The sequence below is a fragment of the Vicia villosa genome, unplaced genomic scaffold (genome assembly GCF_029867415.1).
Source record: "Vicia villosa cultivar HV-30 ecotype Madison, WI unplaced genomic scaffold, Vvil1.0 ctg.000883F_1_1, whole genome shotgun sequence".
NCBI lineage: Eukaryota > Viridiplantae > Streptophyta > Magnoliopsida > Fabales > Fabaceae > Vicia > Vicia villosa.
In genome coordinates this window covers 211,259-235,173 of record NW_026705398.1, presented here as the reverse complement: position 1 = coordinate 235,173, position 23,915 = coordinate 211,259, and the positions used below count along the sequence as shown (strand labels likewise).

Genomic DNA, 23,915 nt, shown 5'->3' with positions numbered 1-23,915 from the left:
AACTCAAACAAACTCTTGACTATCCATAGAGATAACTCTTCTCTATAGAGGACTTGGAACACAAGAAACGAATTGCGTTCACGACTTGAAACAAGACTCTTTATTCTTTACCAAACAGTTGTAAAGAATGACCTCAGACTTAGCAATGCCTGAATACTACCCTTAAACCCTATGATTGACTCAAATAGACAATCATAACCTAGACTCTAGACACTTATCATATTCGAAAGAAGAACATGAGGGACTCAAACAAGACTCAAACAAAACGAAAAGACTCTATAATCCTGAGCAATTTAAACAACATACCTGGACTTCATTCAAAGTCTTAATCAAGAATGTTGTTTGAGAACAAACTGCACCAGGTGGACTCGTGCATAGGTTGGATCATGTACTTAGATCAGAACAAGTGATACACACCATCAATTCATGTCATCAGATGATAATGCAAAGAATATTCTTTGCTGGTCTTTGGGAATACACATGACTTGAGTTATGTTCTGAGGATTTTGTGTGACTTTGTTCTTCTTTCTTCAAGGTTAGTCTTTGAAAGACTTTTCAAATGAATAGAAGTAGAAAAAACATTGTCTTTGCTGATCTTCATACTCTTTTACTCCCCCTGAGATATACAACTTTAGGACATCTTTGATGTTCGTCCTTGAAGTTCCATTCATTTGGAATTTGCCACAGATTCCAAGTTCAGAAACCTCAGTTTGCTTGCTACACAAGATCCAGATTGCCACATTCTGTAACTTGGAATAGAAGAAACTATGATTGTATAACCATAAATTAATCTTCAATATACATGTCTGAGTTGTTTTATACATACTTTGTAAATATCCAGCTCCCATCAAGATATTTAACAGAATCAGTATCTCACATCAGAGACTCTTGCCTTATTCTTTGATGTGTGAAGATAATTGAGAACTCATGGTTGTAAGAACTTCTTCTCAGCATCCAGGTTCTAAACCTAATAAGTACTAAGTCTCCCGTCAAAGTACTTACCAGCTTTTTCAGTTAGAATTTGCTACTCACACTAGGTCATTCTGACTGATTACCTCTTCACATTTATACTTTCTGTTCTTGGAAAATACATAAAATAACTGAAGATCTTGATATGTTGTAACATCAGATGTGACATCATCCTTCATGGTTCTTGGTTAACATCTTTAATGTTAAATTGACAATACTCGGGTTAGTAACAGAATAATCCAATAGTCAGCAATATCCAGACACATCAATGGATAAAATAGCCAGCATCTCAATAACCTTTTCTTCAGACTTTAATTTTGATTTTGAGATGAAGGATGCCATGGTCTTGTTTACGGTGATTTCCAGTAAACAACCGCTAGTCTTCCAAACTATGATAAATATGATTTGGTTACTCGCAGGATCGACTAGATTGATCCTAGGACATAGTCAAATAGGTTGTTATTCATGATAGTTCGAATTATGTCTATGACTGGTGTGTCTCGAAATAAGAAATACTTGATCAAATAAATAAAGATTAGCAATAACCTTGTTATACACGTAAATATAATATCAGCGAAAGGGTAAGTTAAAGATAAAACATAAGAAAAAAACTGTAAAAGTGCGAGAATCTTAAAGTGCAGAAAAGTTAAGTGCTTCGAAGATAAATGACATGAAAATAAAGAGTGCAGGAATGTAAATGACAGAAAGTAAACGAAAACGCAGTAATATCGAAAGATACTTGAATAAAGGAAAATACACATGTATTTAAATTGGTGTTGGTGTCATGCGTACATTTCTCAGCGAACTCTTTCTCTTAACACTTGATACTTGAGCAATATGTGAGTGATTTGTACAAAATGAACACACAGAATCCTAACATTAAGACCCTTATTTATACTAGTTTCGACCCTAACGGTCCTACACTAATCTAACGCCACGTTGCCCACAGAAAATCCAGGGATGCCATCTGTCTTCGTGCGATTACATAAACTGTTTCGAAATTCAAATCATCCCGCCTGAATCCTCCTTCAACGCGTGGCAACATAATTATAATCGAGAATGCCACGAAAACACGCTAAGCTTCAGTACTTTGCATATTTCGCAAAAAACGTCTAAGTCTCAAAGACCATTCTTCTCGAATTTAGCTTCAGTGCTCACTATCTTTGTTTCAACTTAAACATCATTCTCGAAGCATGGCCATCAGTAGCCATTCTTTATCTTCAAAGATGGTCATCAGTAACCACCTCCTTCGGATTTCAAACCTTCAAAGGACATTTCTTCCCAAACGAAATCTTCAGCTAACAAATTGCCCCCAATAAATGCCTGTTTCGAAAAACAAGAGAAATAGGCGTTTCTTGATGTAACAAGATTTCGTTTTAGAGTTCCAAGATCATTGACTGACGTCATAATCATTTATGACTCTGTTTCCAAAACGTCTTGTCATTTTCAAAGATGTCTACTCATAACTTACATTCCCACGTTCTGGTCTTACTTCCTGATCATTACTCCTATATACTAGGAGTAAAGCTAATAACTATTCGACCGCCGTTGGATGAAATCAACGCCTGCCGCGTGTCTCTTGGCTTTTACCCAAAAGATTTAAAAGGGTTTCCGTTTAAACCTTTAAATACCTGAACTCTCACCTTCATATAACTTTCACCTCCATTTCCTTATTCCTCCACAAAAAAGAACATTCCTGGTTATATTCAAACCCATTCCCAAGAATCAAACTCATTCATGGCGTCCTCCTCAAACGTTCTTCAACCAGCTTTGAAACTTCAAAAATCCACACAGATGGGGGATCAAGAGTACATACCAAACCCAAATTCTGCGGAAGTGCGCGCCATTTACGCTTCTCAGGTAATCATTCCTTTTGAACTTTCTGGAAAAACTCATGCCTTCATGGGTCCTTTACCAGGAGAAACTAACCCTTCTCTGAATAAATTCTTTCCTGCTTACTATAAAACTAGGCCTTTAGTTAGTAAGAACAAAATAGATGAAGATGGCTGTTCTATTTTAGCAGATCCTGATGGTACAGAAGATACTTCGACCATAACCCCTTCAGCCCTAGAGAAAATTAGGTTAAACTATGTAACCAATTTTGTGAAAGTTTTTAGGTCAATTCCCTTAGCAAAAGACCCTGAACTGTACTATGCCTGGCTAGCAAGAGTAGAGAAACACAAGGCTTCTTTCTGGAAACAACTGGGCATTTATGATTTAATCCAACTGTCCAAAACTGGTTTAGAATACAACCAAACCATGTTAGTAGCATCAGTTCATTTCTGGGACGCTTCCCACAACACTTTTCATCTCCCGTGTGGAATGGTCACCCCCACTCTTTTCGACATAGCTGCTATCACGGGGCTTCGACCAACCGGAGAGACCTTTGACCCCAATGTCATGGATACCGATACTATTAATTTTAGCGAAGCAACAGTTACTTACACTGCGTTCATTCAACAATATCATGACGAAAACAATGAGGTAGTCTCAGAAGAAGAGCATATTGCTTTCTTAGCCTTATGGCTTTCGAGGTGCGTTTTCTGCTCTAGGTCCATACAGGTAGCAAAGAGGTATCTTTGTATGGCCAATCAACTACATGCTGGAACACAACTGAATCTAAGCCAGTTAATTCTAGGGTTTCTCTATGAGAACCTAGGTGAAGCAACAGACCTTGTTAAGAATTATGAATCAGGATCCCTGCTCTTTGCTGGTCCTTTCTGGCTTTTGCAACTGTGGCTTAATGCTACTTTCGAAGCTCACCTCCCATTTCGAGGTGTTGTGAACGAAGAAGATCCAAATATTAAAAATCGAACTGTAGAAGGAACCAGGTTGGCTTTGCTAACCCCAAAAGAAGAGACTGGGAAACTTCGCGAGCATTTCTTAGCATATGTCATGATGTTTGCTCGGTGTCATCAATTCAGCCCTTCAATGGCTCCGTTCGTACACAGGATAGTGGGTCCTGAATGGTTCACTCGAAAGTTCCCAACAACATCTCAAGATCAAGATACTGAATCCATGATTATCTGGGAAGCTTTCCTTACCCCAAGGTTATTCTATCACCGTCTTCGCCCCTCCAAAAGCCAATGTGTTCTCCTCTGCTACCAACCAAATCTGGTATCCAAGCAATTTGGATTGGTTCAAGTAAAACCCAAATGTCTGTATGAGAAAAGGAACCATATGTGTCTACACACTTTGTATCTAACTGAAGATGAGTGTGAATCAAAAATCGCCAGATACACTGGTGTTACCAATCTCTCTCCTATTCCTTTCGAACCTGCCTTTTATTCTACTCCAGATTTCCAACAATGGTGGACAGATTACTACAGCATGCAAATCTTCGATGCTGAGAGCCTTACTCGCGAACTAACTGAAGCTTTTGATGATGTGCAGGAAAAATTTCACAAAGGTACTTCGACTCATATTAAAGAAATACAAGCCTTTCAAAAATTCATTGAAACCATTTACAGGCCTAATGATCTTAGTCGGACCGTTCGCGAAGCTGCAATCATTTTGCGCGAAAAGTTTTCTGCTAAACTGGATAAGTTGAAACTGCCCTCGTCTGTTCGACCAGAACTGCGTTATGAAGTGGCTTTCAAACTTAATCCTCTGAAATTCCCTCCACTGCCAAGCGCTGATTTTGGTGTGGCTTTAAGCCCTCCTTTCCCAGACTGGTTCGTGTGTGGGAATGCTTTTAAAATTCTTCAGGAAAGCACTAAAAAACACGCTGAACGAGTGGTCCCGACTAAGCATACCCTGGATACTTTCAAAGGACACCTCCATATAGACCTTGAACATGTTCGTGTCTTGACTCCAATACCTGAAGGTTTGGGTTTAGACAAATTTTCGACTAACGTTTCTTTTTCCACTGAAATACTGATTCCAGTTTCAACTGCAGCTGTTGCTCGAAAGAAAAAGATCAAACAAATCCCTGTGCAGAAAGCTTCTGAAGTTTCGCAGAGCAACAAACCCAGTGGGAGTGACTCTATCACTACTGATAAGAAACCCACGATATACACATACTTTATATTTTATTTGTATGTCCCATGAATCATACTTACTTCACCCAATTTACATTTTCAGAGCTCGAAGCCTCCGCCACATTCGAAACGAAAAGCTTCTCAAGTAGTTGTTTCAGATGATGATGACAAATCTCCACCTCGAACCAGACAAGCCCAAAAGAAAAGGCAGAAGGCCGTCACTCCTTCGGGAAAAGAAAAGGGATCTGGATCTTCGAAGCTCACTTCACCGGGTGAAAAGGTATCTTCTGAAGAATCACCTTTAAAAGGTGGTAGCAATGTTTTTGTTGTTGAGAGCCATAACTCGAGCCCAGATAACATTCTAGCCAAGATATTTGGATTTCCCCATCTCATCATCTCTATAAATTTTAACTCAAAATAATTAAGTTAACATTTTACCTTATGATTGTAGGATGATGTTAGGATAGCCACTTCTGACCTTAAAGCCTTCACTCTTAATATTGATCTTGATAGCCTCCAAGGTAGATACATATTCTTTTTACGGCAAAGAGATTTCTTGCAACTTTCCCACTATAATATATTCTAATTACTTCATGCAGGTAAGTCTCATGTGCTTTCACCAGTGGTCGAAGACGCTCAGCCTCTTGCGACTATCATCCCTAGTATAGCAGTCGAAGAAAGTCATTCAACTGATGATTCTCCACCTACTCACAAGAGCAAAAAAGCAGATCAACAATGTTCAGGTAGCCACAATGCAGCTGGTCATCCAACTGGTAGTGAGGATTCTTTATCTGAACAAGATGTTATGGAAGAAACCTCCAAGCTAGCCACAGTAGTTCCTCATGAAACTACACTTTTTGGGACCATAGTTTCTCCTGAAACTACTTCGACGCCTGCCCCAGCAAAGCCCACTCCTTCAGAATTGGAGCAGCTTAAACAGACTGATCCTCTCAGCTTCCTCAAGGCTATGATGGGTACTGATAACATTTCGCCTTCTGAGCTCGAAACTTCTCCAGCTGTCCAGCCAGAATCTGGTGACAAAGAGGATACTTTTGTACTTCTTCATCAGATAAAGGAAAAGTTCTTCGAAACCAACCTCGTCGAAATTCTTAGCAAAGATCCTACCAAAAGTCATGGCTTGAATCAACTTCTGAAAAAGGTGGATCTACTTCTGGTTTCGAAAGAAGTCTCAGAGGTGATTGTTTTGCTGGGTTCTCTGATCGAACAACTTCAATCAAACATTCTTCGACGTCGCAATGTTGAGGAACAACTTACTGCGAAGGTGGCTTCTCATAGTTCATCTTGGAAAGCCGCTACCGATGCGTCGAAGAAAGGTGATGTTCTCAAGCTTAAACGCTCAGAGAAACAAAAAGAGTATGATGAATGTGAGCGGAATATCCAATCCTGGAAACAGGAAATTGTCCAGCTTGAAGAAAAGATAAAGGAGGCTGAATCTCGTAAGGCAACCATTCAACAGTCCAATGAGCAGGAATTGACTGAAGTTGCGCGTTTAGGAATCCAGCATTTCGAAGCTGCACAAAAACTAGTTCCCGAAATTGACGAACTGAAGAAACAACGGGCCTTGATTGAACTTCGCATGTCTTCCTGGGAGATTCAGTATTCGAAGATAAAAGACACTCTTCCTAGAGATTTTAATTAGTCCTTTCGAATCTTGTAATGACTTTTCTATAATGCGCATTGATTTATCTTGTAATCGAATTCCACCAGGAATATATCTATGTAGACCTTTTGTTTTCCAGTTTACATACTCTATTCCATTCTGCAATGATCATGTGTAACACTTTAGCAATTCTTCAAATCTTGCCAAAATATATTTAATTGTCACAGTAATCTTAATAAATGCAAGCACGTGACCTGACTATCCTTTGCACTCCTTTTAGTCTAGACTTGACGTTTCCACTCCCTTAGCCGTAACCATCATTTAAGTGATGACGTCACTTCCTCCAAAACGTCTCTTTTAAGACGTGTGTGCACCAGTTTCTCATGATTACATTTCAACTTCCCAGGGCGGGAAACGGCGGAAGCCATAACTCCTCTTTGGAATACCAAACGCAGTCTAATCAATCATTAAAATTAAACCGTTCCTCTATTGCCCCAGGTCTATATAAAGGATTAACATCACACTTCTTCTTTCACACTTGCTTGAAACCTTTTGCTCAGAACTTTGTTTCTCTTCCTCCGTTTTCTCAAAAAACACAGAGTCTTAAAAAGAACAACCTTTTCAACCTTTCCTTCTTCACATGGCGCCCGGCTTCTGTCAGATACCTGGCAATATGTTCCACCGTTGATTCGTTCGTGTCCCCTGAAAACTTAGTAAATTTTGGCACTTTGGTGACCCTAGGCAACTCTGTTTGCATGATATAATTCGCTATGGGAGATGTATAATTTGGACGTCGAAGTCCAGTACTGAGGCCATTATTGGCCATAACTCTCTCTATCATGGCAGTTAAGTTATTTTCTGTGGCTAGGTTTTCTCTCCTGACTCTCTGAACTACTTCGTCTGGGTGTTCATCCCTACCTACTACCCTTAATCTGGGCCTTTCCTCCTCAAACTCTTGTTGAGCGGGGATAGTTCTTCGGTTCGAAGCCTCTAGATCTATTACCCGATTCCTTTCGACCGTTGTTGTTCTCTGTGGAGGAATTACGCCAACAGTGGTTGCACCAGGCGGAGGCACTGCATTTTGGACACGTTCTAGAATGGGGTCTCCTTCTCGATAAGAGGATTGGTTATTTCTCCGCTTGGGTTGTGGAACACCCATGAATTCTACCATTCGATTCATTTGGGATGATATCTTTTGAAAAGTTTCCATATTCTCCCGATTAGTACAAGCAATATTTGTTGCTAAAGGATTTAAGATTGACGATAATTCTCTGGCCAGGGTTCCTAACATATCGTGATTACTTGCGTCCATCTCTTGTCGGAATGCTGCTTGATTACTTGTGGTAAAATTGGGTATTTGGGCAGAGAAGCCAGTATTTTGTGCGCTTCGACCTACTGAACCAGCATTTGGCGAAAATGTCGCGGGGTTAATTGTAGTGTATGTAGGTCCTGCTCCTCGTGTACCTGTCATGTATGGATATGGCATTCCATATTGACTGTTTGGTCTCCATTCGAACGCAGATGATCCAGGGGAGAATAATTGGTTTTCAGCATTCGTCGAAGCAACTTGCATCTCGCTTGCACTTGAGGATGGAGGTGCGGTAGTCGATACCGAAACTGGAATAGTCCCTGTCGTTGCTGTATTGTTTTCAAGTATAGCCTGGGAACTGTCCATGGGTCTCGATCCATTCGGACCTGGTATGTTCTGCGCTCCTTGAGTAGAAGTCGAAACATGCGTAGAATTTGCCGCTCCTGTTCCTGACCCTTGTGGGGGATCTTGATCTCCCCCCGCACTGGTCGTAACGACCATTTTCTTGTTGTACCTTCGTTTGGGAATCGATTGTGCACTGTTTGTTAATTTACCGTTCCTAAGGTTCATACAAGGTCTTGATATTTTCTAGACAAAACAAAACAATCGATTAATAACAATCTGTTTGACACGGTCCCACAGGGCGTGCCAATTTGTTTACGGTGATTTCTGGTAAACAACCGCTAGTCTTCCAAACTATAATAAATATGATTTGGTTACTCGCAGGATCGACTAGATTGATCCTAGGACATAGTCAAATAGGTTGTTATTCATGATAGTTCGAATTATCTCTATGACTGGTGTGTCTCGAAATAAGAAATACTTGATCAAATAAATAAAGATTAGCAATCACCTTGTTATACACGTAAATATAACATCAGCGAAAGGGTAAGTTAAAGATAAAACATAAGACAAAAACTGTAAAAGTGCGAGAATCTTAAAGTGCAGAAAAGTTAAGTGCTTCGAAGATAAATGACATGAAAATAAAGAGTGCAGGAATGTAAATGACAGAAAGTAAACGAAAACGCAGTAATAATCGAAAGATACTTGAATAAAGGAAAATACACATGTATTTAAATTGGTGTTGGTGTCATGCGTACATTTCTCAGCGAACTCTTTCTCTTAACACTTGATACTTGAGCAATATGTGAGTGATTTGTACAAAATGAACACACGGAATCCTAACATTAAGACCCTTATTTATACTAGTTCCGACCCTAACGGTCCTACACTAATCTAACGCCACGTTGCCCACAGAAAATCCAGGGATGCCATCTGTCTTCGTGATGTTACATAAACTGTTTCGAAATTCAAATCATCCCGCCTAAATCCTCCTTCGACGCGTGGCAACATAATTATAATCGAGAATGCCACGAAAACACGCTAAGCTTCAGTACTTTGCATATTTTGCAAAAAACGTCTAAGTCTCAAAGACCATTCTTCTCGAATTTAGCTTCGGTGCTCACTATCTTTGTTTCAACTTAAACATCATTCTCGAAGCATGGCCATCAGTAGCCATTCTTTATCTTCAAAGATGGTCATCAGTAACCACCTCCTTCGAATTTCAGACCTTCAAAGGACATTTCTTCCCAAACGAAATCTTCAGCTAACAGGTCTGTACCTATAGAGGAGATTCCCTCAGCTAGGTTTCTGGAACAGGCTTAGTCATAGCATAACACTGAATTAGTCAGATCCATCTGACTTCCTTGATTTTAAATCATACTACCCTTTCTGGATAACAACTAGGGCAGTACACATTCTTAACCATATTTCACTGTGATAGAGACACAGTATTCAGCTCCAACAACTGCTCCATGGTTATGAATACTTATCTGGTTTCATTGAATAGAGGAAACTTACAGATATAGGCTCTTCGAGAGTACAACATAAAGGATTACAAAGGAATACCTTTATGAGTTTTTCTTAAGGAAATAGAGCACATGTTAATCGTGTCCTGATTAACTTAGCCAGATGTCTCCTCTTCCAGACCAGGAGTAGGTTCCAAACCAATATTCTCACACAACATTAGTTTAGCACCAGAACATTTGTTCTTCAGCTGGTAGCTGCATACCAGTTCTTAATGTCCCAACATCATATAGGACATTTGTTCCTCATTCTAGGAACACTTCGACCTTGAAGATTTCAAGGTACACACTTGCAGATAATTATGAATATCATTGATCAGGTGACATTCATCAGCTCTAATAAACCATGCCATTATGAGTGGACTTGAGAGATTACTCAAGTATCTTTGACACTTTAATTATAGCTGTCAATACCTGCCATACATTCTGTTGAACCTTCATAACCTTAGGGTTTCTCAGAGACTATGCAGCAGAAAAATACTCATATATCAACAAAATTCACACAATGCTTACTTTAAGTGTTAGTAGTAAGCATGACAACTACATGTTGATTGTTACTCAACCTTGCACAATGCTTGCTTCTGCACCAAGCAACTGATTAGACCAAACCAAAATCCTGACTTGATGAACTCACAGACAACAGAGGTTACCTTATCAATATCTTCACTCCCGCATGAAGGTTTTGATGAGTTTCTTCTCTATTCATAGATACCACTTGAATTTGTATTTAAATTCAAGTTCTTCACTCCTGCATGAAGTACTTGGACTTAGCACTCTTTGTTCCAGCATCACAGCTCTTAGGTCAGGTTGGTCTAATCATATAGGTCCATCCTCCACTTCAAGGGACCATACAATATGAACATTCATTGTTCAAACACTCTTATTCTTTTACCACAACCAGAATTAATCCCTTATGGATCTCATCCAGAAACAGACAGGATGCCTGCTCAGATACCAATTGAAAATTCTGGTATGACAGACTCGAATATCAATTTTTATGTCAAGACATCAGATCTGTTATAAATGTAGCACAAGCAGAATACAAGGATCCCTCGTTATTTGATTACTCTTAGGAAAGAGTCAATGAGACCCGGGATCACACATGTTCAACATACATAACCAGATTATAATTTTACATGGTTCTGTATAGGAACAACTAACACTTCTGAACCTGATGTTATAGACAAAGTCATAACATTCATAATTGAACAAATAATGCAGAAGATAAATAAAACAGTTAATTGTTAACCTAGTTCGGTTCTAACTAACATACTCTGGGGGCTACCAAGCCAGGAAGAAGATTCCACTATCAGTAGTACTATTTTATATAAACAACCTCTGGTTTACAGATAAACAACCTCTGGTTTACCTAGTCACTACCCAATGCAATCTCTATCTCAGAACTCCATCCAAGATAAGAAAAACCTCTGCTCACTCCCTGGTAATACCTAACTGTTACAACCCTGCAACAGCTATTTACACAATTAACAATGAATACATACTTGATCTTCTTCACAACTTCAATCAAGCTTACAATACTCAACTCTTACCTACAGGTTTCGAGTGAGGACAATAACTTCTCTAACCTACAGGTTTCGAGAAGGACAAATGAGTGACCTTCCCACAAACCGGGAGGTTTACCTACATGGCTAACCCTAATGGTTACATCTTTCTAAATGCTGGCTAGATTACTAAACTAGGTTACAAAGTTTCCTATTTATAACCTGATCCCAATTGGACTTAGGCTTACAAATCACAGCACTCTGGCTGTTACAAATATGAAGAAAATATTCGGCTACAAATAAGGTCTTTTAATCCTGAGTTTCCTAAATTAGAAACTGCTGAATCTTCAATCTTCTGATCTGATTCTCCCAAATCTTCAATCTTCTGATCTGATTCTTCAATTATTCTTTTGACCTTTAAATGTGCGCCACATAGGATTACATAATATTCACATAGAATATTCTGTATCTGTTAAGTACAAACTGAATCTTTCTTCCAGTTCTGCAGGCGCGATGTCATGACATTCCATCTAACATCTTGCTTGTACCTGTTTTGTTCTTTATAAACTTGCAAGATTCACATTATGACCATTTGCTGCTATTATATGTTTTAGCCAAACATTAGACAATAATACAGGACAGACAGAGCATCAACACTTATAATGAAAGAATCCCACCTCTTCTATTCTCTTCTTTCTTTCACCAAATGACACCTCTAACTTTCTTTCCCCAATTTTCCTTGTTTTGATATTCTTACTAACTTCTTAACATTACTAGTGGGCTTAAATTAACACCTCCCAATTGCTACTACTACTAACTCTAATTTAGGCCCAATACTAATAATTCCATAATTATCAAATAATTCACAAAACACACCATAAAATAATTTATTAGTCACATAACATAAACAAATATTATTTCCAATAATATTCCACAACTACAATTGATCCATAACTTAAATAATACCAACTCTCAATTTGTATTTCTCTGACTAATCCGACTAATTAATCTGAACATAAACTTAACTGCTCAAATCAACACATTAATCCAATTACGCCTTTAGAATAATGCGGATAAATCTCGAATTCAACTAATTCTATCGAATAAATCCTTGATCAATTTAATTAAATAACTAATTAAATTCGTGGCATTACAACTCTCCCCCACTTAGGATATTTTCGTCCTCGAAAATCTATCCGACATAACCATCCTCAACTTAGCTTCCAACTCTCCGATCCTCAGTTGCGTTTGGCAACACTCCGACTACCACAACAACTCAACATGATTTAAGTCCATTGTCAATTATTCGACATCTCTACGACATAATTGTTAACAACTTACCAACCACCTCAGGAATATCTCGACTTATCAACACTTAAAGTAACAACAACTATAACACACTTATACGTGGAGATATAATCTCACCTCATTGGATTAGCAACAGAATCATCACTACTAAACAATACCTTGACATATTAATTTTTAAGGTAGTAACAATCATAACCCTCTTATACTTGGGTGTTCAATGCCACACCATGATCGTATTAACAACATTCTCAACACCAAAACACATACGTACTTTCATTCCCATAATTGTACATGCCAGTCTTCAACAAACACCAACAACTCTCTCTCCACCTCGTCGTATCACTCTTATAGTGACATGAACATAGCCATCATACTCAACTCAGTCGTCGTATGAAATATTACTTCTTACTTAGATTAACTAATAACAATATCATGACAACAGAAACAAAATCACTATAACATCAACTTAACAACTTAACTCAACGAATATGCTTACAACTTACCGTCAATCAATAACCATAAGGACATCCCTTAACATCCACCATAAAATCGTTGTACACTCGACATACCCAATCCTTCACCTTGCGGTGCTATCTCGCCTATAAACCAGCTTCTTTGACTTGTTCATTACTTCTCAACTTTTCATGGATACTTTTATATTAATTTACACAAATCAGAGAGCAACTATCTTCACGACAAATCATTCATCACTTTACGCACTATCAAGCTATCTAGATACGTCTATACCATCCAATTACGATTTCGTTTACTATCAACAAGAGATCAAGGGTGATCAATTCCTCAATTTGTTAATAGATAGTCAACAATCATAATGGAGTATAAACCATCGTTACTAAACTATAATAGCTTTCCTTTAGAACTCGTATTCAAGTCACCTAAAGCACCATAATCCAATAATCTCCTTTGGGACTTACCGCCCCTTCCACGATTTCCTCCTCATTTGATATTGTCAATGAGGCACCATCGTCCAGCATATTACACGGTCTACTTCACACTCGCTCAGCATCACGCAATGTTAAGTTCCTTCTAACTCAAGGAACGATAGTATACCCAATACATTACAATTCATTGTCCAATTGAAGTATGTATCTGTGTAGAGAACTTCAACAACGTTTATAAATCCTTGGTTTCCTCCTAAACCTCACAACATCGGGGATCCATACATTTTCACATCCGTATATCATCCCAATCATACTCTCAATAATACCATTACCTCTACTTCCTTCTATCCATTAATTAATAACATATCATACTTGACCTTGCCCCAAACAAATTGTAACAATAATTAATTAAACTTATAAAGCTTCTAGTCTCCTCAATCCATAATCTTAGTCTCTCGGGGATCATCACCATGTACCATTGAAATCGATTCCAAGTACCAAAATCATTATTTATTGAAAAGAACATTGCACTAGCTCCCTAACGCTTCGAACGACGACCCAAATGGAGTTACGGTCCAAAATTTATGAATCTCCAAAATTTATCAAAAATTGCAAACACCGACATCATACACCGTCACAACAAAGTCTCATTGCATATCAGCTTAAATTCATTTCCTGAACAAGAAACCATTTTTCCAAGAAAGTACATTGTATGAGTTTTTCCCAGCTTCGAATGGTGGGTCAAACATATACTTGAGTCAAAAGTTACAAATTTTTGAAGTTTCCCCAAAACTAGAAAAATTCCCGCGAACAGCCCTCGGGTTCATACTAATTCTTCACTAAAATTCAACCAATTCAGCCACCTTCCATGAAATAAACATTTACTCACTCACAACTAACATATGGTAATAATTTGGAACCATAATCAAGAATTCTAACACATTTCCAAAGCCTCGTTCTTCTTATAACTCAAGAGACTTAGTAATCCGCCAAAAATTCCGTCTTCGAAACACAAAGGCTCCATTCCTTCTCACAAAACTACTCATACCTTTGAGTTCCGATTTTGACTCTCGATTCACAAACACCCAACCATAACGATGACATCCAACAATCTCTTATGTAGTTCCAACAACAAAACTCGTATCAATTTATCCTTCTATCACCTTCCAAAGTATCAACATCACACGCAATGGTAACTTAACACTGAACCAACCATTCAAACCTGAACCATCTCAGTGAAGCACGAGCTTCTCCCTACTTGTTTCAATCCCACTCCTGCAAATAAATGATTAGGAAAACGAGAAAGCACTGACAGTGTTTCACATACATGTCACGTACTAAGAAAATATATGTCAACAATATTCCAACAACAAAACTTGTATCAATTTATCCTTCTATCACCTTCCAAAATATCAACATCACACGCAATGGTAACTTAACACTGAACCAACCATTCACACCTGAACCATCTCAGCAAAGCACGAGCTTCTCCCCCACTTGTTTCAATCCCACTCCTACAAATAAGTGATTAGGAAAACGAGAAAGCACTGACAGTGTTTCACACACATGTCACGTACTAAGGAAATATATGTCAACAATATTCCACTGTTAAACCACACTACTGACTCAACAACTTGGCCAGACGGACCGACCTCCTCTGATACCAATCGTAACACCCTATTCCCCATCGCTATTTTAATTAATAATATAAATCATAGTAATTCAAAATTTCAATACAAAACATCAAGAATATGATGCTACTTCATCATAAATATTAAAAACACATATGCTCAAGTTTATAAAACATGGATACATAACACACTTCGGATGAACCGACAACCTCATCAAGAAAATCAACTTCTTTATTATTACAGCAGAAAATGAAATGTAGCTATTCAGCATCATATTTAATCATAAAAATATTCCAACGACTATTCAAATAAAAGAGAGCTACACTACTCTCAAAATCTTCAACATAAAATAACAATTCAATAATCAAAACAAATAAGCATTCATCCCCCCCGAGTGTTACGTATCAGAGCATGACACCGACTCGACACGCACGACATCTAACCTCGCCTATTGCGGATCACCTGCACGTTACCCACGTAGAGGTAACATTCAAACAGAATGGGTGAGATAACAAACAGTATATAGGAACATATGATAATAATTATAGCAATAAATAAGATCATACGCAATTCATCACTTCTCAACTTAATGCAACTTACATCACAACAACAATGTTATCAACCAATCATAACAATGAATTCAAATTCGCAACTATGTCATTCACACATCATGGCAAACACCTCATCATCACAACGACTCGAATGCAACTCAATATGCGACTCAATACTATGCATATGCATGTGGTACCAATGGCCAATACAGGCCATCATGTTGAGCATTGGCTCCGTCTCAAAAACTCACCAATACAGGCCATCGTGTTGAGCATTACCTCCATCACATAAAAATTGCCAATACAGGCCATCATGTTTGCCATTTTCAGGCCATCATTAATATATGCTATGTTATACGACTCGACAGTGCGACATCGTAACTGTTCAAAACAACAACAATGCAATAACTATGCAACCACAAGGCATAAGCCTTCAACAAACGCCAATATAGACCATCTCTTCATCGTCGTAACAACGTCAATACATCATCTTATTCATACCTCATTGCATACTTCATATTACACACATCATTGTAACATCGTCAATTCATGTATTCATCAACATCATATCATCATCTCAATTACACAAATCATCATTACAACACTTATTCCACATAACATGTATGTGCATTAAGGCCTGCTTAATATCACTTGTTTCACACAACACACATTCTTCGGCACATAATCATCATCATACAAGTATCATCATATAATCATCCCCGTCATAATTCTATTCCTCGTAGAGAGCATACATCATGTTATATCAAAGTATAATCATTTCCAACTATACAAACCTCATAAGCATCTTGGTCAACACAACACACAAACATCAATTAATCATAATAACAACAAACCTCATAGTACACAAATCAAGTAACATCCTGACACAATTAATTATATTCCTTAATAAGAGCATATTCATTGTAAATTCGTCACAAGGCATCATTATTAGCTCATACGGGTCGAATACGTACAACCAATTGCATCCAGCATACAACATCATTATCAACTCATACAGATCAAACACGTACAACAAGTATAATTTATATTAAATAATTTTATAATGGTTCTCAATCCATTTTTATAAGATAGGAATTTATTTTAGCTTTCCAACAGTCCAAACGGCGCGTCAAACAGACACCCGAGTAAAAAGATATGGCTCTTTGAAGTTTCAAACAAAATATTCAATTTCACTCAGTGGAACCCGGTTCCTGCAAACTGGGAACCAGTTCCCATCCACTAAAATGCAATTTTTACGCAACAGAGCATCCGGGAACTCGGTTCCCCCAAACTGGGAACTAGTTCCCACTGTTGCAGAACCCCAAAATCCCATATTTTTGCTGCATACAAGATTCAACATCAAAAATCCCAAAAACCCCATTTCCCAAACATCAAAATACTCAACAAATCACTCATCAATTTCAACATTCATTAACAACATCAAGATTTCAATTCTCACACAAACATGGATATTAAAGCATATAATCAATTCCCCACTATAACCTATCATCATACAAACCCTTATAATGAAAGAATCCCACCCTTACCTTGGTTTGGATTGAAGACAACTCTAAATCCTCAATGGGTTTGCCCTAGCTTCTTCTCCTCTTTTCTTCTCTTCTTTCTTACACCAAATGACACCTCTAACTTTCTTTCCCCAATTTTCCTTGTTTTGATATTCTTACTAACTTCTTAACATTACTAATGGGCTTAAATTAACACCTCCCAATTTCTACTACTACTAACTCTAATTTAGGCCCAATACTAATAATCCCATAATTATCAAATAATTCACAAAACACACCATAAAATAATTAATTAGTCACTTGGCTCTGGTTTTGTGAAGGCAATGTTTGGGTGTGGTTTTGTGAAGGCCTTCTTTGTCAATTTGTGGCTAAAAAAGGGGAGAAAGGGTGTGCTAAGTTGTTCTCTTATTCTCCATGGTTCTCTTATGCCACCACTTAAGAGGAAGATTTATCTCTCTGTGACAAGAAAAGGTTCTTAGGTTGAGGGGAGTGCAAGCTATCTTCTTCCTCATGTACACCAAATGACTTTAGGACCTTCTACTCCTTATCCTGAGGTTGTTGTTCTTTGGTGTTGAATTTTTGTGATGCAATGGAGCTGATTGAGAAGAGATGTTCCTCCATGTTGTTGTTGCTATATTCAGTAGCTTCTGAATATTGCTGATGTTTGTAATCTTATTATTGCTATAATTGTTTATTTGTTTTAGCCAAAATTTTCTAAAGGGGGAGATTGTTAGCTCTCTATTTTGTTGATTGACATTAATTTTGTAAAACAAAGATAGCAGCAATATGTGAAATAGGATGTGTTAACTGTAACACACCCCAAATCTACCCGAATATTTATTTCGAAAACCAGAGTATAAAAATTTTCATAAAATAAAATAGGATGTCACATTCGTCATATAATTCACATACGACAAGCATGCATTCACATATATACATAGCACATCAACGAGAGCGGATAATTTATAACAAATAATTTAATCCTCAAAAACACTTCATTAATTAAGAATAACTTCACAGCGGAATTCATAAAACTTCACCAAACTTTAGTATCATCATCATAGAATCTTTCTCAATTTAACATTAATGTATAAACCAAACCAAAACATAATGGAAATTCAGCAATTAAATAATTGAATAAAACATTCGCTTGTCCCCCCGAGTGCTACGTATCAGAGTGACAACCGACTCGACTCACGGCGGTTAAATCTTCACTCACTAGCATCACCTGCACGTTACTAGTATAAAGGCAAAGGCGAAAACAAATCGAGGGTGAGATATCAAACAATATAATTAAAGTTATGATAAACGATATATAAGAGTCAGAATCATAAAAATCATCGCATCGCAGTATAAACGGCACAAGTCACGCAACACACAAGTCACGCAACACACAATCACACAAAATGAAATGAGACTCTAATAAATGCACATGCATGTGGTACCCACGGCTTCAGCCCCCATCACCAACTGCAAGTTATTAGAGGCACATCAAAACCGGCATAAGCCATCGTCACTATTTCGCCAAATTCAGGCCGTCACCAAAATGCACAGTATGGGACTCATGAATGCATCGTCACAAAATAATCACCGAATAATCACAAAATGTCATCGCGAGGAATACGCCTATATCGTCAACAAATTTACCAATAATCATTGATAATATACCTTCACCATAAATACCTACACTTCACAATATTTATAATATTTATCAGAAGCAACATCACAAACACGTCATAGGCAAATAACGATTAGCGGTTTATTCTCGGAGCGATCCTAATTATTCTTTCCCTGCTATATTTTATTTCTGTCAGTTAAATTGGTTCAGTGAATTTTTATGCTACCATATTATGCTAATATTTAACCTCCTCTTCTAGAAACTAACATCTTCTACTAAAATACTAAAATCCTGCCATATTTTATGTACTGCTATACCACCTTGTGCTAATACTTGATACTAATACCAGCTTATGTCTTTGCTTCGATTAACACATTTAAATTCATACCGATTAACTTATCTGCTAAATTAATTTGAGTATGTAAATCATATGTTCATCCCTACTAATTAATTGAAGATGTACCAGGTATAATTATGCAAAGTTCCAATTACCAGTGCCTGACAAGAAAATAAAAAAAGGGTTTTCGTAAGTGGCCCCCATCCCCTCTATGAAGGGAGCCCGCCCCTAGCTCTTGGGGCCCACATCCCTAAAAACAAACTCCCCCGTCCCTTAAGGCCAAGGGACGTCTGCCCCTTATGGGTGTGACCCCCGCCCCCCCTTTTCTTTTCTTTCTCTTCCTATATTTCTCTATACTTCTCAGGAAATTCATTCACAGAAATTAAGAAAAATTGTTCATTTTCACATAACTTCAATACAACACAATTAATCCTCACAAATTCATACACGACACACAGAAACAACACGTTTCACACACTAGACAAAATAAACCCAAGATTAATTTCAGAAACAAAGTATTGAAAACATCACAACATAACAATTGTCACATTCATACTAAACTGAGATGAAATCTAAAAACCCCGACATCCCACATACGATTCATCATATCAATAGTTATAGAGCCTGAACCCCACCCCTTACCTTTGGATCGAAGGTTGCTCTAATTCGTCCCAATAAAAAATCCCCAGAATCGCTCTGCTATGAAAATCCCCCGTATGCACTGATTCTCCTATTTTCCTCTTCTGTTATTTGCTCTTCTCTCCAAAATTATGCTATGACACTGAGTTTCTAAAACCTAGTTAGTATACCTCACTATTTTCAATTTGGGATACTTACCACACATGCACACAGTATTACTAATTAGCCCACTTATTTCAATTAATAAACCCCCGTTATTTACTCTATGTCTCATATTTTCCGGTCTAATCTTAATTACTCGGAAAATTCCCAAAATGATAGATGTCACTCTAGTAATATTTCTAATACTAAAAATATTAGAATTCTTGATTAAATATCGATCCACTATCCTGAAATAATACCGATTAATTTGTCCCAAAACACGAAAAATTCAATAAATATCCCAAATGACTAAATTAAGCAAATAATCGTTTTTCCGGGCGTTACATTAACTTTCTAAGAAGAACATTTTGATCAAGAAGTCTTATTTTATGAAGAAACATGTTGAGATGAAATGTGTCATCATCTGAAACAACATGTCGGACAAGATGCCCTATGCAGAGTCATTCGACATCGTGACTATTTAGGTTGGGTTGTTAGATCGATTCAAGATTTAATAGATGCAGAATATTATGGGAATATTATGCATTCCTATGTGGTGCAGATTGATGGGTATGAAAATATCAACTCAGAGTCAAAAATAATATTCACTTTCTAATTATGGAGATAATTTAAGAAGAATTGATTGAAGATCTATTTTTATACAAAATCTTCTGCAGATTTGTAGCAGCTAATATGCTGTGATTTTGAAGCCCAAATCCAGTTGGGAAAAGGTTATAAATAGAAGGATTGTAACCTAGAAAAGGTACGGGTCCAAGATGTAGAAATACTAGGGCTTTGTCGTTTGCAGCACTCTCTATGAGGGTTTGTTGTTTTGTGATCCACTCGATCTGTGAGTTTGACTATTTGTTCCTTGATTTGTAAGGTTCTGTTATCTCTCTTAAGTTATGAAGCATAGAGTTGATTATTGTTCTAAGAGGAAGGTTTTAAGCAACTCTGAATATTGTTCTTAGTCAAGAGTCTTGGCTAAGTATTTGTTGGTTAAGTGAGTCTTAATCGTGTATTATTTGTAATTGACAATTGTGGTCAAGGGCCCTCAATATCAGTAACGTGGGTCGTTAGTGTGAGACATCACTGCAGTGATTGGATGTGAGAGGGTTTCTCTTATCTAGCAGATTCTTAGGTAAAAGTTGCACTGGGTAGGGATTAAGTGGGGAATTGTAAACGGGGAGTTTAACTTCGAATTGATACTACTAATAGTGGATTTTCTTCCTGGCTTGGTTGCCCCCAAGTTGTTGTACACTGAGCTGGGTTAACAATTACTTGTTTTGTTTACTTTTCAATATTGTGTATGAACGTTTATACCTTACCGTATTGTTTAAGTCAGATCAGATGTCACGACATCCTATATGACATTTGGAATCTGTTATACCAAAATTTCAATATCCTTTAGGATCATACCCCTAAAAGTCTAGTCGGAATTCAAGGTAACACAGATTCAGAAAAATACATTAGAAAAGTCTATCCTCTTCACACAAAAATCAGAATTTCTTCACTATTTTCGTCGAATTTTCATCGATCTTGTACAAACTCGGGTATAGGTTGAATTACCCTGATTATTTCTACATACAAATTCTAAAACAATTTAAAAATATTTAAAATACTATAAAAAAAATCGTTCACAATTCTAGCATCGATCTATTTAATCTACCATTAAGTTTCTAACAATCTTTAATATTTTTATTCATATACCATTAATTTTCTAATAATCTTTAATATTTTTATTCATATACAATCACTTACAATCACCATTAATCTACCATTTTTCTAACCACTTACAATCACTAAAATACTTTGAAAGTAACCTAGTATATATTCATCATTCCCCAAATATGGCTGATAAAATGGTTGGTACAGTGATAGATGATTTTCTTTAAAAATAACCACTACAGCAGATGACGCCATTCCTTCATATTCTAAATCGAAAAACAATTCCTCAAAAGTTAAGATCAAACAAAAGTCCCAGAAGTTAGAAATCACCACACAATTCTGTTCTTATCCTAGATCCCATTGATTTGGGAGAAAGATATATTTGATGTGAATTTGACATGAAAAATTGTATTTGTATTAATATGAGTTTTGTTATATGGACATCTAAAATCAACAACATGCATGCACTCCTTATCACAATACATTCAAATAAGCCATAAAATATTTATTTATCATCCTATTTAACTGCGGTTGAACCTAAGGTACTATGCGAGGGGGAAAATTTACATCATTAGACCACTTTACATTCCACAAAAATCAAAACCGAATTGTCTCGGCAAAAATTTGACAAAGAAATTTGTGAAGCACATGATAAAAAAAATAAAAAAAACTGACCCACCCTAACCCGGTTTTGAATCTGGGTAAAAATCCATGCAGCACTGCCGCGTAGAAACTCCATGAAATTATTTAGAAACTCCATAAAAAGGAATCGTGAATTATCAACTCGTCCATGTTCTCTTGTTCATAATCAAAATTTGTAAACTCCGGCACGTAGAAGTCGCCACAAAGATCATCAAAACCTGGAAACATTGTGTAACCCGATCCAGTGTCTGAAAACAAATCTCTAAACATCTCGTTATCCGATATATCCCTAAACAATCCGTGGTCTGTTAAGTCACTCTCTGTTTGAACTGTCGCCTCAGAAAGAGCAGGAGATGGCAACTCCATAGGCAACAACGGTGTGATTGGTGTCCCCACCGACGAAGATGGTGTTTCATCAGGAGTATTATCCGGTTGACCCGAATATTCATTATACGGCTCGGAATTCGCAAAACGGGCGGCGGCTGCTTGAATCTCAGAATGGGTCATGGAACTTCCTCCGGCAATATGCGGTGGATTATTTGGGAAATTGAACTTGGCACCACTGCCACGTAAGCAGAACGTAGCGGCGTCAAATGCACGCGCCGCTTTTTCAGCAGAATCATAAGAGCCTAACCATATTCTTTCACGGCTGTTTGGTAATCTAATTTCCGACACATATTTTCCCCACTTCCTCTTCCTCACTCCTCGGAACAATGAATCACTTCGTTCCGCCGCAGGTTTCTCCACATTTGTTTTTACCATGTTCACTTTCTTATGGTCTCTGAGAAAGAAAGTAAAGAAACACTTAAAATATAGTAATCACAAGTGTTGTTATGATTTTGTGTTGTTAGAAATGAAAGGTGTTTTTATTAGGAGGAATATGATCTCTGTTGTCGAATGAAGTTTTGAGAGTAGAGTTTTGCGGCTGAATATATATGGGTGCATCAATGAAGCGAGTGATGAAAATTGATAGTGAATGGTCAACGCAGTTAGAAGCGTGTGTCAGATAAGGAGAGAAGTGAAGAAGTTCACTACGCGGACATGGAGACAAGAATCGCAAGATTTGAACCACGTTTTGTCATTTTTTTATTATATAATAATAATAATCCACGTGAACATATCAATATAAAGTGAAAGGGGTTGATTGTGATGGCATGTGCATATTTGGCTTTATATCAGAAAAACGACAAAGTTGGATCACTCTCACCATTCACTAAATTATTGCGTCACTATATAAATTTGTCTCAGCTATTTTTGGAAATGGCCCGGAAGCAAATGAAAAATTAATGATGAACTAAAAATGTTTCAAATTATATATCATTACCATTATATAATCCAAACTTTTTTGACACATATTTGTTGGCACTTGACTCAAACATAAGATTTTTCAGTAGTCTATAGAAAAAAGTGTTAGAATTGAGAATTATTCTTATTAGATATAATTAAATATTAAGTTAATTAAACATTTGATATTTGATATTAGTTAGTCTTCATTTTAAGTCGTGTTATTGAATTAGGCTTTTTTAATGTTTGGACTCTTAATTGACTAATAAATATTATATATGTAGTGTGTTTCACACATTTTAGAGTATCAATGAAATCAAATGAAGTTTATTTTTTTAGTTAGTTTTTATTGTCTTTTATTTCTTAGTTTTCTCTAGTTTTGTTAGGGTTCTAATTTTGCTTCCTAACAATTGGTGCTTTCA

At 37.1% G+C, this 23,915-nt stretch overlaps 1 protein-coding gene across 1 annotated transcript; it reads right to left on the bottom strand.

The window, feature by feature from the left end:
- Positions 1-21,864: 21,864 nt before the first annotated feature.
- Positions 21,865-23,106, bottom strand: LOC131631932 (ethylene-responsive transcription factor ERF017-like). The gene has a single exon (XM_058902692.1). The coding sequence runs from the start codon at positions 22,969-22,971 to the stop codon at positions 22,315-22,317; it is 657 nt and encodes a 218-aa protein (XP_058758675.1). The 5' UTR covers positions 22,972-23,106; the 3' UTR covers positions 21,865-22,314.
- Positions 23,107-23,915: the final 809 nt, after the last annotated feature.